This window comes from Mastomys coucha, unplaced genomic scaffold, assembly GCF_008632895.1.
Source record: "Mastomys coucha isolate ucsf_1 unplaced genomic scaffold, UCSF_Mcou_1 pScaffold5, whole genome shotgun sequence".
Taxonomy (NCBI): domain Eukaryota; kingdom Metazoa; phylum Chordata; class Mammalia; order Rodentia; family Muridae; genus Mastomys; species Mastomys coucha.
This window is the reverse complement of record NW_022196911.1, coordinates 93,302,597-93,318,418: the sequence shown is the minus strand read 5'-3', so window position 1 is coordinate 93,318,418 and position 15,822 is coordinate 93,302,597. Positions and strand designations below refer to the sequence as shown.

Genomic DNA, 15,822 nt, shown 5'->3' with positions numbered 1-15,822 from the left:
CTCCCAACTGCTGGGATTAAAGGCGTGCACCACCACTGCCCAGCTAGAATAAAATTTTTTTAAAATAAAACTCCCATCTTGGGGCTGGAGAGATGGCTTAGCAGTTAAGAGAACTGACTGTTCTTCCAGAGGTCCTGAGTTCAATTCCCAGCAACCACATGGTGGCTCGCAACCATCTGTAATGGGGATCCAATGCCCTCTTCTGGTATGTCTGACAGTGTACTCACATACATGAAATAAATAAATAAATATTTAAAAAAAAAAAAAAGTCCTGTTTTGTTTTGTTTTGTTTTTGTTTTTGTTTTTTCGAGACAGGGTTTCTCTGTATAGCCCTGGCTGTCCTGGAATTCACTGTGTAGACCAGGCTCCTATCTTTTCTTTACCATACTAAGGGCCAGGGTTGATTAGGAGAAAAGCTTTAGCTTGTCCTGACAGTGAGAACGACGTCCAGTGCTCTTTCTGCTATTGACTTACCTTCAACAGGGGCTCTAATCCTGAAAAGGAATCTTTTTTATCAAATAAAACCATACTGTCTTTGCAGACTTTCATGCCAGTGTGGAGCAAAGCAAGTGGTTTGTATTCTGCCATATGTACACGAGGAATGTAAGACCAGAACATGCTAACAACTGAGAGGAGGGGCCAGGGAGGAGGCTCGCTTGGCATACAAAATGCTTGCCTCCAAACCAGAAGACCCAAGTTCAACTCCTACAATTGTCCTCTGGCTTCCCTACATATGTGTTGTGACCTACACATATGCATACACATGTATTGAATGTTTAAAAAAAGAACTGCTGGGTGGATTTCTGAGTTCAAGGCCAGCCTGGTCTACAGAGTGAGTTCCAGGACAGCCAGGGCTATACAGAGAAACCCTGTATGTATGTATGTATGTATGTATGTATGTATGTATGTATGTATATATGTGTGTACATATACACATACATATATATTAGAAAGAAAAAAAGCAGGAGGTTAGGTCCCTCTCTGAAGAGTTTCCCATGAGATGGTACAGCAGTGACCCATTACCAACACTCAGCAGCCTTCTTACTTTAGCAACTGTGTTCCCTGCTTCAAGAGGAGGACAGCCTTAAATTAGACACAGTGAAGAGCACTAACAGCTGCCAGCACTGCCAGCCCCTAAGATGGTAAGACAAGAACTCATGTAGTCCCCTGTGCCCTAAGTCTTTAAACTAGACCAGACACTCATGGGTCATTTTTCCTGGATAATCTATGAACTTCCTTGGAAGCTGGAACAGGAATTACAACTTCAGAAGAGTCTTTTATGCATTGCAAACATCCCCAAACCCAAGGTCATGGGATGAAGGAAATTATTGTAGACAGTCAGAGAGGAGACTAGAGCCTCCCTGGCAAGGGTGTTTCCTGAGAAGTCTCAGGACACTCCCACTCTCAGTTGTCAGAGTAGAGAGAAAGACAGGATCCTTACCTGTGAACAAGGGGCTGAAGGAGACCGGAGAAAAGGCACTTTGAGTTCTTGTCAACCTGGGTTTCCTAGGGGGAAATGAACACATATGCACTTAAATCACTAGAACACTGGATTCCAGATGTTCTGAAACACAAAGCAAACCCTTTATTACAGGCATACTGGCAACACTTCTGTAATAAAGCCTAAAATTTAAAGGAGAATGAAATAATTAAGGCAATTCCTTAAATAGATTTGGCTACTAAGTTCACCAGCCTGCAATAGCTGCAATGGCATCCCCTTGGCCCCGCCATGCCCAGCACAGAGGAATAAAATAACTTCAGTGGTAATTACTAAGTCAATTTCACAAGGAAGAGAGCTGGATATGGAGTTGATTTTCATCTGAAAGCCAACCAAAAGGCTTTAGGCCTGAGCAGCTGCCAGCCTGGAGCAAGGGCCTGTGCTCAAGACAGTTCCACGTAGAATCGGCAGCCAGGGAGCACAGGCTGGCCGGAGAAGGGCACTAAAGGATACACTGCCATCTTCAATCAGGAACACCTCTCTGCCCATGGCCCCGAGAGGTGAGCCCAGGCCATGGCTAACAGGGTTGTCTCAGGGTAGCTCTGCTTGGTACCCAAGGATACCCTCCTCCACTCCCTGAGTCACACAGCTCTGCTTTCATGTTCTCCAGAAACCACCTTCCACCACACACCAAGTTAACAACTTATCTGTTTCAAGTAGTTTTTTAGCAAACAATGAAGAACAAAAGATGCCAACACAGGTTTTCCAGGCAGACGTGTGTTGAGACATGTTTTCATTCACCTCAAGGTGACAAAGATTTTACTGAGGAGGTGGGAACAAGCTCATGCTCATGAAGGGTGAGGGTTATGTTCTGGTGATTATATAAATTTGTCAAAAATCAGTCAGGCCAGACTGCAAAAGTGGCTCAGCAGTTAAGAGCACTGACTGCTCTTCCAAAGGTCCTGGGTTCAATTCCCAGCAACCACATGGTAGCTCACAACCATCTGTAATGGGATCCGATGCTGTCTTCTGGAGTGTCTGAAAACAGAGATAGTATACTCCCATATATAAAATAAATACATATATACATAAATAAATCTTTTAAAATAAATCAGTCAGGCCAGGCGGCATGTTGGTGCACACCTTTAATAGGCAGAGACAGGCCAGCCTGGTATATATAATGAATTCCAGAATAGCCAATAGCCAGGACTACATAAAAGAGAGACTGTCTAAAAAAACGAAAACAGAAAAAATCAGGTGGGCACGAAGACATACACCTTTACTACCAACACTCTAGAGGCAGAATTCCAGGCTAGCCTGATCTAGATGGTGAGTTCCAGGTTAGTTAAAGCTTCAGAGTCAGATCCTGTCTGAGACAAAACAAAAAGTGTCATGAAAAAAATAAATAAATACAAGTGGACACTTGAAAAAGGTAAATTTTGTGACATAAAAAACTTATACCTCAGCCAGCAGTGGTGATGCATGGCTTTAGTCCCAGCACTCAAGAGGCTGAGGCAGGTGGATCTGAGTTCAAGGTCAACCTAGTCTATAGAGTGAGTTCCAGGATAGCCAGGACTACACAAAGAAACCTTGTCTCGAAAAGCCAAACAAAACAAAACAAAACAAAACAAAATCATTTGTTTTTCAGGGCCCATCAAAAAAAAAATATATATATATATACACACACATATACACACATATACATATATATGTGTGTATATATATGTATATGTATATATGTGTATATATATGTATTTATGTGTATATGTATTTATGTGTATATATGTATGTGTGTGTGTATATATATATATATATATATAGTCATTAGTAAAGTGCCCACCTATTATACATAATGCTCTGAGTCAACCCCCCAGCACTGCCATATTTTTAAACTTATGTATCTGTTTTTATTTATATGCATGTGTTTGTGTGTCACATTATGTGGGTATTCATTGAAGCTAGAAAAGGAGATGGGACTCCTAGAAGTGAATGAAGTTACAGGCTCCTGTGAACTACTGGGTGCTAGGAACTGAACTCAGTGCTTTGGAAGAGCAGCAAGTGCTCTTAACCCTTGAGCCATCTCTCTAGCCTCAATACAAAAACAAAAACCATATTTATGCTTTTTGTTCTGTTTGAAACACAATTTCATGTAGCCCAGGCTAGCCTCTAACTCACTAAGTAGGTGAAGATGAGCCTGACCTCGCTTTGCCTCTGCCTCTCAAGAGCTGGGACCACAGGTCCATGTCAGCAGGCCCAGCTTTACCTTTTTTTTTTTTTAACTTTTTTAGATTAAATTTTATTCATTTTAATTATGTGTAAGCGTGTCTGTGTTTGTGTTTGCACATGTACGTGTGGGTATCATTGGAGGCCAGAGGTGTCAGATGCCTGTAGCTGGAGTTTCAGGTAATTGTGAGGTTCCTGACTTAGGTGCTAGGAAATGAACTCAGCTCATGTGCTCTTAACTGCAGAGCCATCTCTCCCACTCCTGCTTTTATGTTTTAATGTAAACACCTCAGCTTATCAAAACACAATTCCAAAACCAGTCTATGATGAGGTTAGCCAGAAAGCACGAACTGGATGTGGTGCTGCGTACTCAGAAAAAGAAAAAGAAGAAAAAGCACACACTTCAGTGACGCAGACACATCTCTGTGAATTCAAACCAGCCTAGTCTATACAATGAGTCCCAGGCTGGCCAGAGCTACAGAGACTCCGTCTCAAAGAAAGAGATAAACCGTGGGTAGCTTCTTTCTAAGAGGTCTAACAATCCACACTTGAATACATCCACAGCCCACACAGTGGACATGGCCACATAAAAACAAGATCCAACCACACATGGTCTCCATTTATAAAAGTTTCTCATGTCGACAGCCCAAAGGAAAGTTGAGCCCCCTGGACATGAACTTAAAGGAGCTGAGGAGCTTCCAAGCTGATTTTTATTTGATAACTTGTGGGCACAACATTAAACGCAGCAAGTAGAAACCCAAAGCACTGGCCTTTCAAAAGGTTCACACCTCAGCCATTTGGCAGTTTGCCTCTTTTCAAAGGAAGCTGCATCACTCTGCCATCTGCCCATGCAGGGACGAGTCTCCTCGTGCCAAGCTCTGAGGAAGGGCAGTATCCAAGCACAGTCTTGTGGGGGCCTCTCACTGGAGCTCATCTTCTCTCCCACCCCCGACATTTTAAAGAAGAAAAATCATACTTTCTATGATCTAGAAAAAGAAAAACATCTGAATTTAAACCCAGGCAAAATTGTCTGAATATATTAAGATGGTTTTTCCTGGCAAAGATGGGTGCCTTGTGGCTTGAAACTAAAAGGTAAAGGTATAAGGGTTGCATAGCTGACAATAACTCTGTACTTCCTTCTATCTCTGGGGAGATGCTGCCTAACTGAAAGCCCACTTTCCATCTCAAGGACCCTGGGAGCACTGTGATGTCAGCCATTCAATGGCTAGAAGTCTGTGGAGATAACTGAGAAAGCAATGAAGCAATAACACAGAATTGAGGATGGCAGTTACCTGGGGACAAAACATACTGAGGAAAGCCACACTTTCGTCTAGACAAAATACAGAAAATACTGTACCTACTTACTAAACCTAACGATGAGTGCCTGGGTATGTATTTATTACTTTAGTACAGATATTTTCTATATCCCCTTTTATATATAGTAAATATCTAGGATGATAAAAACTCATTCCTAAGCTACTTCTGCCCCTCCTGCCTATCTCCTCAGTGCTAAGGTTACAAGTATGTACCACCATACACATTTATGAGGTGCAACATGCTCGGTTTATAAAGTGCTGGGGATTAAACTCAAGGCTTCATTCATTAAAGGTAAGCACTCTACCAACTAAGCTAGGTACATCCTAGGCCTCCGAACATACATATTTGGCAGTACTGGGAATTTAACCCAGTGCTCTGAGCAATCTAGACAAGCATTCTACCAATTAAGCTACATTGCTAGCCCAAATAAACATTTCAAATTAACCATCCATATTATATTCATAGATTAGTAACAACTTCCCACATCAACTTGAAAAACACTGGGATAAAATTAAAGTACTTTAACTTTGCCAGTGGGCCACTTTCATCTTAGAACAGACTTTTTTGTTTGTTTGTTTGTTTTGTTTTTTGGGGTTTTTTTTGTTTTTGTTTTTTGTTTTTTTTTGAGACAGGGTTTCTCCGTGTAGCCCTGGCTGTCCTGGAACTCACTCTGTAGACCAGGCTGGCCTTGAACTCAGAAATCCGCCTGCCTCTGCCTCTCAAGTGCTGGGATTAAAGGCGTATGCCACCACCGCCCGGCCCTTAGAACAGACTTATTGGAGAGGTAGGCTAAAAAGGATTTGGTAGGTCATGACTCAAGTGACTGGAACTTTAGACAGGACTTTTGGGGAGCTTGCTGTCCTTTGAGCCAGGCATGTCATTGCCTGAACTGTAGGTAAGAGAACACCATTATCCATTTCCACTCTGCAAATTATCTGCATTGCAACAGATTAATGAGATAAATGGAGTTAGAAGCGCTAGACTAAACAGGACAATAGGACATAAATGTAATCACTGGCCAGTTTTCAAATTCCTTAGAACCTAAAATACAGTGAGTCGTCGTACTGTATAGCACTCCTGTCCATAAATCCTTTTATCCCTAAAACTTAGGTGTACCCTTCCCTAAGGTACCTTCCAAGCTAAGGTGCCCAAACACTAGACTGTGTGGCTCCAATACACCTCTGCCTGCTAAGGTGCTCAGTGCCAAGGCAGGCAGCCTGTGCCATTTCCAGCACGTCATAAGCCAGTGTCTGTTCATGTGCTACAGGCACAAAAACCATGTGTTAATTTTTACTTCCAATACACAGACATCTGTGCAGCAAGGTCAGATCCAAAACTCTGTTGTAAACCGACTACAAAACCGATGGAACTCCTAGGGAAAAGCCAAAGGCCACAGTCTAATCCAAAAACCTCAGGAATGACATTGGCAAGGAGAATGTTAAAGGCACAAGATCAACTGGATAGAAAAAAAAAATTTAAAGCCAGGGAACTTGTTATGTGAGAGCTGACAACCACAGCAGTTTGTAAAAAGGTAGTGTGAAAGGCCAACAGAACCTGAAACAAAAAACCAAACCCAGCTTACCACACTACAGCATCACCTCGCCTTCATTCAGCAAGCCATGTTATAACTCAAGGCCTCTTTGAGCCTGGCTGAGATGGCAACACATGTCTGTGATTCCAGCACTTGGGAAGTGGTAGCAGGAGATTCAGTTCAAGACTAACCCTGAGCACACACAGAGTAAGTTTGAAGCCACCTGGGCTACACAAGACCAAGCATAATGGTATACACATCTATAATCTCAGAGCTCAGGAACCCGAAACAGGAAGGTAAATTGGCCAGTCCAGACAGCATTGTGAGACCTATCTCAAAAGCATGGGGGGGGTGGGGGGTGGGGGTGGGGATGGGAGTGGAAAAAAAAAGGGGCTAAGGATGGATCAGCTGTTACTCACTGCTCTTCCAGAGGAGACGTTTGGTTCCAGCACCCAAGTTAGGCTCACAACTGCCTGTAACACCAGACCTACCTATAGGATCCAATGTCCTTGTCTAACCTCGTCAGGCACCTACATACGTGTGCAAGTACATACAGACATACACATTTTTAAATCTTGTTTAATAAAACCAAAAGAAAGAATAAAGAAACAAAATAACAGCAGTATAGTACACCCTCCCCTGGCTCTTAAGACCCAAAGAAACATTAAGTTTGTGCTGTCGGCCAAGTCTACCCATGACAGCAGGGCCCCAAACCCATGCCAAACAGCCTCACCATCCAGAATTGCACCTTTTTTCCGCAAACAAATCAAAAATCACCACAGAACTGCTTCCATTTCTCCACCTCACAACCATGACGACTGCCAGGAACAGCCTCAACTGTTAAACTCAGTAGAAAAACCCTGAGACAAGGCCCCTATTCCCAGCTGGGTGTGTATTATGTGATGATTCAAACAGGGCAGATACATGCTATTCTTCACCCAATCTGAAGGAAGACAATCAGCTCAACATATGTGAAACAGACAAGGGAACTCCACTGTTTTCCCTGAAATAGCAAAGTTCTATATTCTACCAAGGCCCACAGGCATGAAGCCCAGCTTTCTGAATTTTGACATATGTGTGGTATAAGGCCTAGCCCAGCTCCCAAGAACAGAAAGTTGATTAGTTGGCAAGCTCAATCTTACTTCACTTTAGAGAGTTCTCAGAGTGAACTCATACTATTTTTTTTTAATAGAAAGAAAAAAAATTTGAAACAGGATCTTTCTATGTATTTCTGGCTAGCCTGGAACTTGTTACATAGACTAACCTGGCCTCCAAGTCAGAGATCTGCTCATCTCTGCCTCCTGGGTGCTGGGAATAATGTGTGCCATCATGTCCAGCTACATTTATTTATTTTTAAGAAATTGGCCAGGCAGTGGTGGCACACACCTTTAATCCCAGCACTTGGGAAGCAGAGGCAGGTGGATTTCTGTGTTCGAGGCCAGCCTGGTCTACAAAGTGAGCTCCAGGACAGCCAGGGCTATACAGAGAAAACCCTGTCTTGGAAAAAAAAAAAAAAAAAAAAAAAAGGAAAAAAAGAAATTGGGGCTGGGTGCAGTCATGTGGAGGTCAGAGGAGGACAACCTGTGAAGGTCAGTGCTCTCCTTCCACCATGTGGGTACTCAAACTCAAGTCATCAGGCTTTCAAACACCTTTATCTGTTGAGTTATCTTGCTGGCCCTCATACTACTCTTTTGCTTTTAAAGATTTATAGTTTTTGCGTGTGTGTGTGTGTGTGTGTGTGTGTGTGTGTGTGTGTGTGTGTATACACATGTGTACATGTGCCTACTGAGATCAAAACAAGACATTTGATCCCCTGAAGGTGGAGTTACAGATGGTCAGCAGCTACCCAACCTGGGTGTGTGGGAATCAAACTCTGGGCTTCTACAAGATCAGCAAATGCTCAAATCTTCTGAGCATCTCTCCAGTTCCCCCAACCACCATACTTCTCTTAGGACTTGTATATCTGTGCAGTTCCACCTAAGGAACTCAAAAGGAAGTCAAGCTATTCACCAAGAGAATTTCGACTGCTAAGCCTTATAAAAATGACTGCTAGGAACTTCTCATCGAAATCGATAGCTGTGGGAACCCTGTAGATGGGAAAGGTAGATGTTGAGTAGAGCAGAGAGAATTATGCCTAGAGGTTACAAACCGTAAATGCCCCAAATTACATAGCAAAGACAGCAGAGCCCATAATTACCTACAAGCAGCGCAGACATTGAAGCCTCGTAACCGGCAAAATACTGAATCTCCTCAGAGCTTCAGGTGCCACCATTTAAAGCCAGAGACCAAGTGCAAACTCCAAGCCACTGCTCTTCTCAACAAGAGAGGACTTGCTTAAGAGAGACAGAGCCACAAAAATCACAACTACCCTGGCCAGACTTCCCACAGTTCTCACAGCCTAGAGGCTGCCAGCAAGACTGGCACAGAGTGAGTGTGGAAAAGACAGCAAGCAGCACCAAATCTCAGCACAGAAAAAAGTCCCAATTCAATCTTATTACTTCTCTTCCAAAAAGCAGAAAATATTCCATGCAGTTTTCACATCTTCCCTCTACTCCTGTAGGGACATCAACAGGACAATTCACAGCTGTCCCACTTCACAGATGAAAGGGGAGGACAAAGATGACAAGTCTGCCCTCCATACCACAGCTAATGCTCAACTTCCAAACAGAATCCAGACTTTCCTAATTCTCTATACAGCATGCTGCCTCCAAATAGCAGTCAACCAAATGTTTACACACAAATACCTAGCTCTTCTCCAATTCATCAGAAAAAGCTCTTGGACCAAAAAATGTATTTCTCCACTGCCCTGAACTAAGCTTCTTTGCAGAGGTACAGCCTAATTTGCTCTGCAGCAGAAATCTGTATTGTGCTTAGAGGAAGGGTTGGCGACAGAGCAGCCAATGACCATTAAATTCTGCTTCCAAGGCAAAACACCATACAATGGTATATGCCTTTTCCACTTCCTAATCTATTAGACGTAGCAGTTAATTTCACGCCACACCTCATACTTGTCGTCTCGGGAATCTTAGCGCAAGTCCTGGTCAATGTGGAACAAAGGCAAGACAAACCACAAGAAAATGATCAATCCACCCTCTGCCATTACCCACAGCTCCAACCCTGTCCTCACCCTCAGCCAATGCAAATCTCATCCACACTGGTAAGTGGAGCATCAAATACAGAACCTACCACTGTTGGGGGCAGGGAACTGTTTCAGTAACTACACACTTTTCAAGACCTGAGCTCTCAGCAGGAATTCACACACATACACAAAAAAATAAATAAATAAAACAAGCCCCACCTAAAGGGGTACATCTGGGGGTGGGGCACAAATAATCAGGGATCTGGGCTTGGCCCATGACACACATGTTCAGAAATGGCAACAAAGCCAAAGTAAGCCCACACCTTTTATCTTGGAGTATTCAAGTTCCCTTGAGAATCCATGTCCAAGAATGAGTGGTTTGTGAACGAGGATAAACTAGGGAGCTTTAAAAAATTAAAATCGGGCCCAGACATACTTATCTTTCAACATCCCCTCTACCCTCCAAGATCCTAGTGCTCCGCAAAGTTATCAGTTTATCTGCTCTTTGCCCTTGGTCTGTCACTGTCTGTATGTTTCAAGAATACATCACATAAACCATACCAAGACCAATTCCAGTCAGGCAAGGTGGAAGCAGGTCTGGCCCTTGGGAGGAGGTAGGAAGGAAGATCAAGAGAGCCAGATCAGTCTTCCCTACAAAGTGAGTTAAAAGCAAGCCTGATCAACATAATAAAACCTTGTCTAAAAAACAAAACAAAAGCCACCAATTCAGGTTTAAGGCAGATTCACAACTACAATTTACAATGTTATACCACTCATTCATGGCTGCAAAAGCTGACAGCTTTCTAAACTGACACTACCGAACTTTGTCCTGACAGTCAAAAATCTAGCCACTTCTTAGAAATTGAAGGGAACAACTCAACATTTAAGTTTGGAATTCCCATTAATTGGACTAGAAGTCAATGCATATACCTCATCTAGAATTCTCCCATCCGTGTGACAGTGAGAGAGTAAGCATAGAGCCATTCTCACAAAGTGGTCAGCACACAGGCTTTAGATAGCCAATATCTAGGAACAACCAGGGGAATATTAAGAGGTGCTGGCCAGACTCCTCAGGCTATTTGCATGCATGGACTTGTGAAGAGAGTGGAGGCAGGTGCACAGAGAGAACAAGCTAGATGATCAAGATAATAACAGGCAGGTGATTGACACCAGCTTTTCGGCCCCAAGGCCACACATTTCCAGCAACCTCCCAACAATGTTAGTAATAACAGACATGGGAGGGGTGCTTAAAAAAGTGGGGCCAGTACAGGGATGGAAGGTGAGGCCGGGCTTCAAATCATCCCCAGCAAGAGACGCTAACCCACTGAGAAGTGTCAGAATGTGAACTCTTCCAAGAGTGAAAGCTGTTTCCACAATTAGCTCTGATCTAATGCGAGATGTCACCACCTTTAGTCCCAAGTGTCTGCCTCCTCCTGAAGTCCACAGCTTGAGAACTGACAGTATCGTGTTAGCAGTAGGGGAAATGAGGGAGACGAAACAAGAAATGGAACTTTGTCGCCTGCCCACCCCCCTATAAGCCAATCTCACCTCCCCGCATCCAGCTCCCGGACCGCAGAGCCTCCCATGTCTGTCAGGCTCGCAGCTGAAGCTGCCAGATCTCCCGAAGGCCTCTTGCCGGTCCCATCCCCACCGCCCGAGCCGCCGTTGCAGCTCTTCGTGCGAAACAGGCGACTGAGGCGGATTTTGAAAGAGCCCTTCCGAGAAGGGCCTGCGAGGGGCCGGAGGGGCCCGGGAGGCGGCGGCGGCGGCGGTGGGGGAGGTTGTTGCTGCTGCTGCTGCTGCTGCTGCTGCTCCGCTCGGCTCAGGCGCCCTGGAGGGACCAAGTCCTGCAGCGGAAAGGGCACCGGGGGTAGTTCAGGGCCCGGAGGATGCAGCAGCAGCCGGCCACCCACTCCTCCTCCTCCACGGCCCGGGCTGCTGAGCTCCTCTTCCGAGCAGCTGTTAGTCTCCAGGCTCTCGGCCTCCGACTCCAAGCCTTCTAGGACCAGCAGCGCGTCGCTCGTCTCCGTGGGGTCCTCCCCGGCCTGCGGGGCGGCAGCCGGCGGCGGGGGTTGCGGCTGCGGCGGCTGCGGGGGGCACGGGCACGGACAGCAGCCTCCTCCGGCAGTCTTGATCCCCGGCCCCGCCGGCTGTCCGAGCCCCAGGGCCGCCAGCTGCGCCTCTAGTCCAGCCACCGGACCCCAGGTCCGCTCGAGCGCCAAGCCCGGGGGCAGGGCCTTGGGATCCAGCGCACAGCGGTGCCGGGGACACAGCAGTTCCGAGGGTCCCGGCTCCGGGGCCGCCTCCGCGTCCTCCTCCTCGGGCGGCCGCCCCACGTTGCGGAACACCATCAGCTGCGGCGGCCGGGCGCCCCGCGAGCCGGGCCGCGCGAGGAAGGGTGGCGGCGACGGGCCATGGCCCGGGGGCGGCGGCGGCGGCGGCGGGCCTGGCTCGGGGGCCGCCTCTCCATAGCCGAGGAGGCGGCTCAGGACCCGGTACGAAGCGGCCGCCGCCGCCGCCTCGCCGTCCCGGAGCTCGGCCCCCTGCATCGGGGTGAGGGAGGGAGGGCGGGCGGCTGGGAGCCGAGCTGGGTGGGGACTAGGCCGGGCCCCGCCGGAGCCCCGCCCGCCGCGGCCCCCGGAGCGACAGCGCTAACGGCCGCCGCGGCCTCTGCCTCATATAGGGGGCGGGGGGCGCGCGGAGCCCAGCGCGAGCCCAGGCCGCGCGCCGCCAACGAGGACCGCCCCCGGGACGTCACTTCCTGTTCAGGTCCCGCCCCCTTCCCCAGGGTGCGCAGCGTCGGTCTCCACTGTGCCTGACGTTTCCCCCGGCCGTGGTAGCTATTGGCCGTCTGCTGCTTCTGTGGCCTCCTTGGTCTCCGGCACGGACCCCTGCTTTTTCACTTCCTGGGCGCTCAGGCCCTGTCCACCCTCCTGTGTAGAGCGGTGCAGGCCTTGGGACCCGGGTCTGGACCTGGGGGAGGGTCGCGGCCTTTGGCACTGTCTGTGGGTCTTGTCCCATCTATGCTGCCTGGGGTGTGTGGCCTTGGCCAAGTCATTTCATTACATCTGAATCCTCTTTCCTGCTATTCGATGAGTTGTGGAATGACTACCTGAAAATGTGTTGTAGAAGCCCGGCAGTGGTAGCGCATGCCTTTAATCCTAGCACTTGGGAGGCAGAGGCAGGCAGATTTCTGAATTCGAGGCCAGCCTGGTCTCCAGAGCGAGTTCCAGGACAGCCAGGGCTACACAGAGAAACCCTGTCTCGAAAAACCAAAAAAAGAAAAAGAAAATGTGTTGTAGATCCTGCGGTGTGCTCTTCCGTGCTAAGACAACTGGTTCTTTGGGAAAACAGGGTGTGCATACAGTTAACATAATCTCATCATGAATTTGACTGAAATAAAGGATGGATAGTACACAATTTCCAAGAAGTACAAATATACAATAGCCAATACTGTATGACTGATTGCCAAATGCATACTTCCACTGACTGTTGTCATAGTGTATGTGCCATATTGAGTATAGAATCCAAGACGTGGTGCATGCTAAGCAACAATTCGACCACCAGACCTTATTCCCAGCCCTTAGCAAACTGGTGACAAGTGACCAAGGAATGTAATTGTAACAAGAATGTTTACGAATATTTTCCTTTGTCGAAGAAAGAGAACAGTGAAAAAGCAAAACTTTATCAAATCGTCAATCATGGGGGAATACTGAGTCAGAACTGGTTTCAATGACTGTAAGAGTTTCTTCAACTTTTTTGTGCTATTCCTAATGTAACACCTACACATATATACACAGGAGATGTAAATCAGAATCGCTCTCATAATCTCCATCACTTAAAAAAAAAAATGTGTAGCCAGCAGTGGTGGCACGTGCCTTTAATCCCAGCACTTGGGAGGCAGAGGCAGGCAGGCAGATTTCTGAGTTCAAGGCCAGCCTGGTCTACAGAGTGAGTTCCAGGACAGCCAGGGCTACAAAGAGAAACCCTGTCTGGGGAAAAAAAAAATGTGTATGCACATGTGTGTGCAGAATCCTAGAAAGGGCATCAGATCCCCTAGAACTGTAATTATTAGCTGTCGTAAGTCATTGGGCATGAGTGTTGAGAACTGACTTCTGATCTTCTGCAAGAGCAGAACAAATTGTTATCTGCTGAGCTATCTCTCCAGGCCCCTCCATCTCCTTCTTTCTCTTATTTATTTATTTATTTTTGGACAGGGTTTCTCTGTGTAGCCCTGGCTGTCCTGGAACTCACTCTGTAGACCAGGCTGGCCTCAAATTCAGAAATATGTCTGTGCTGGAAATAAAGTAAAGGTGTGTGCCATCACCACCCAGCTCCCTACACCCCTTTTGTTTTTAAGACGGGCACTCTCACAAGTATAAGGACTTGAGTTTGGATCCCCAGCACAGTATAAAAGCTAGGCAGAGCAGCATGTGTCTGTGATCTTGGCACATGATGTGGGTTGGATCCCTGGAGCTCTCTGACCAGCCAGCCAACCTAGCCAAATTGATGAGCTCCAGGATCACTGAGAAGCGGGGACATTTCAGAGCCATTTTCCCAGCCTAGTGCGGTCACTTTGAAATAGAAATTTGCTCACAGCCTGTGATTGTAAAGATTCATTTACATATATTTCTCTGCACACCAAAAGACAGCATCAGACCCATCACAGATGGTTGTGAGCTGCCTTGTGGAATGCTGGGAATTGAACTCAGAACCTCTGAAAGAACAACCAGCACTCTTAACCACTGAGCCATCCCTTCAGCCCCACAGTCTGTAGTTGTAATTGTGCATGCTTTCTGCATTCTTGGGATAGAGAAAAAGCTCTTCTTCTATGAGACATATAGGGCCCTGATGGTCTCCCCACTGCCTATGTCTTACACATTGCCCACCAAGCTGTATCTTTTCTATCCCCTGCAGTTCCTCTAACAGGGCCAATTTTAACATTTATGGGCATTTCATCTGTTATTTGCCATCCCCTATTTTTTCTGCAGGGTCAGGAAGCAAATCCAGTGTTTATACCTCCAAAGCAAAACTGTAGCTTGACCAGTGAGCAGCATGTCCTAACTAATCTCCTTTCTCAGATAAATTTTCTCTCTTTTTGTGCTTAGTGAACTGGTCAGCCTTCAGATTGAACTCTCTCCTCACGAAACCAGGATGGTACCTTCTCTCTCAACTTGAAGAGCAAGTCTTTGTTACACTTAACTGCACGTGTATGATTTGATTACAACTCTGTCCAGACTAGAGAGATGGCTCAGCAGTTAGCACAGACTGCTCTAACAGAAGACCCAAGATCAATTCCCAGCTCCCACACCAGAGAGCTCTCAGCCCCCTGTAACCCCAGTTTCAGGTGATTGTATCCCTCTAGCCTTCACGTGGGCATACCTACACACAGGTAATTAAAAATAAAATAAGTTAGTGCTGGAGGGATGGCTCAGCAGTTTAAGAGCCCTGACTGCTCTTCCAGAGGTCCTGAGTTCAATTCCCAGCAACTACGTGGTGGCTCACAACTATCTGTAATGGATTTGATGCTCTCTTCTGGGTGTCTGAAAACAACTACAGTGTACTTACATATAATAAATAAATAAATCTTTAAAAAAAATATTCAGGGTATGGTAGTACACACCTTTAATCCCATTCAAGAGGCAGAAGCAGGTGGATTTCTATCCATTCAAAGCTAGCCTGGTCTACATAGTGAGTTCTAGGACAGCCTGAGCTACATAGTGAGACCATGTCTCAAACAAACCAAAAATAATAACAATAAAAAACAAATATTGGAGCCGGGCGATGGTGGCGCATGCATTTAATCCCAGCACTTGGGAGGCAGAGGCAGGCAGATTTCTGAGTTGGAGGCCAGCCTGGCCTACAGAGTGAGTTCCAGGACAGCCAGGGCTACACAGAGAAACCCTGTCTCAAACCCCCCCCCCCAAAAAAAAAAAGGAAAAGGAAAGAAAGTTAGTATAAAGCTCCAGAACATTAGCTGCCTAAAATAAAAACCAGGATCCCTGGCTCAGGCAATGGAGATCGCGTGGCAAAGGCAAGGACCGCAGCTCTACAGCGCCCTCTGCTGTTCAGCTGGTTTATTTGTACCCCAAGAGGTTACCTGTGTGAGCCATGGGGTAATTGGGGTTTTACAGTTCTAGGTAAAATAAAGGAGCAAGAGAGAGGAGGAAGGGAAGGGGGAGGAGGGGGTAGAGGACGAGGGAGAGAGAGAGAGTGACAGAAAGAGAGAGGAAG

At 46.4% G+C, this 15,822-nt stretch overlaps 1 protein-coding gene and 1 long non-coding RNA gene across 4 annotated transcripts in view; one reads left to right on the top strand and one right to left on the bottom strand.

The window, feature by feature from the left end:
• The window catches only part of Socs7 (suppressor of cytokine signaling 7), a 35,470-nt gene extending 23,139 nt beyond the window's left edge, over window positions 1-12,331 (bottom strand). For 2 of the 3 annotated variants that reach the window (XM_031351321.1, XM_031351322.1), the window contains exons 1-2: window positions 11,137-12,331; window positions 1,442-1,506 (exon numbers count right to left, since the gene is read on the bottom strand). In XM_031351321.1, the coding sequence (XP_031207181.1) occupies window positions 1,442-1,506; window positions 11,137-12,137 (1,066 nt within the window). In that variant the 5' untranslated portion in view covers window positions 12,138-12,331. The remainder of the gene's footprint in view (window positions 1-1,441; window positions 1,507-11,136) is intronic. The other variant, XM_031351320.1, reaches the window with a different exon arrangement.
• LOC116077059 lies at window positions 1,580-5,035 on the top strand. The gene is made up of 2 exons (XR_004113164.1): window positions 1,580-1,998; window positions 4,851-5,035. It is a non-coding gene; the product is annotated as an uncharacterized LOC116077059 (long non-coding RNA).
• Window positions 12,332-15,822: the final 3,491 nt, after the last annotated feature.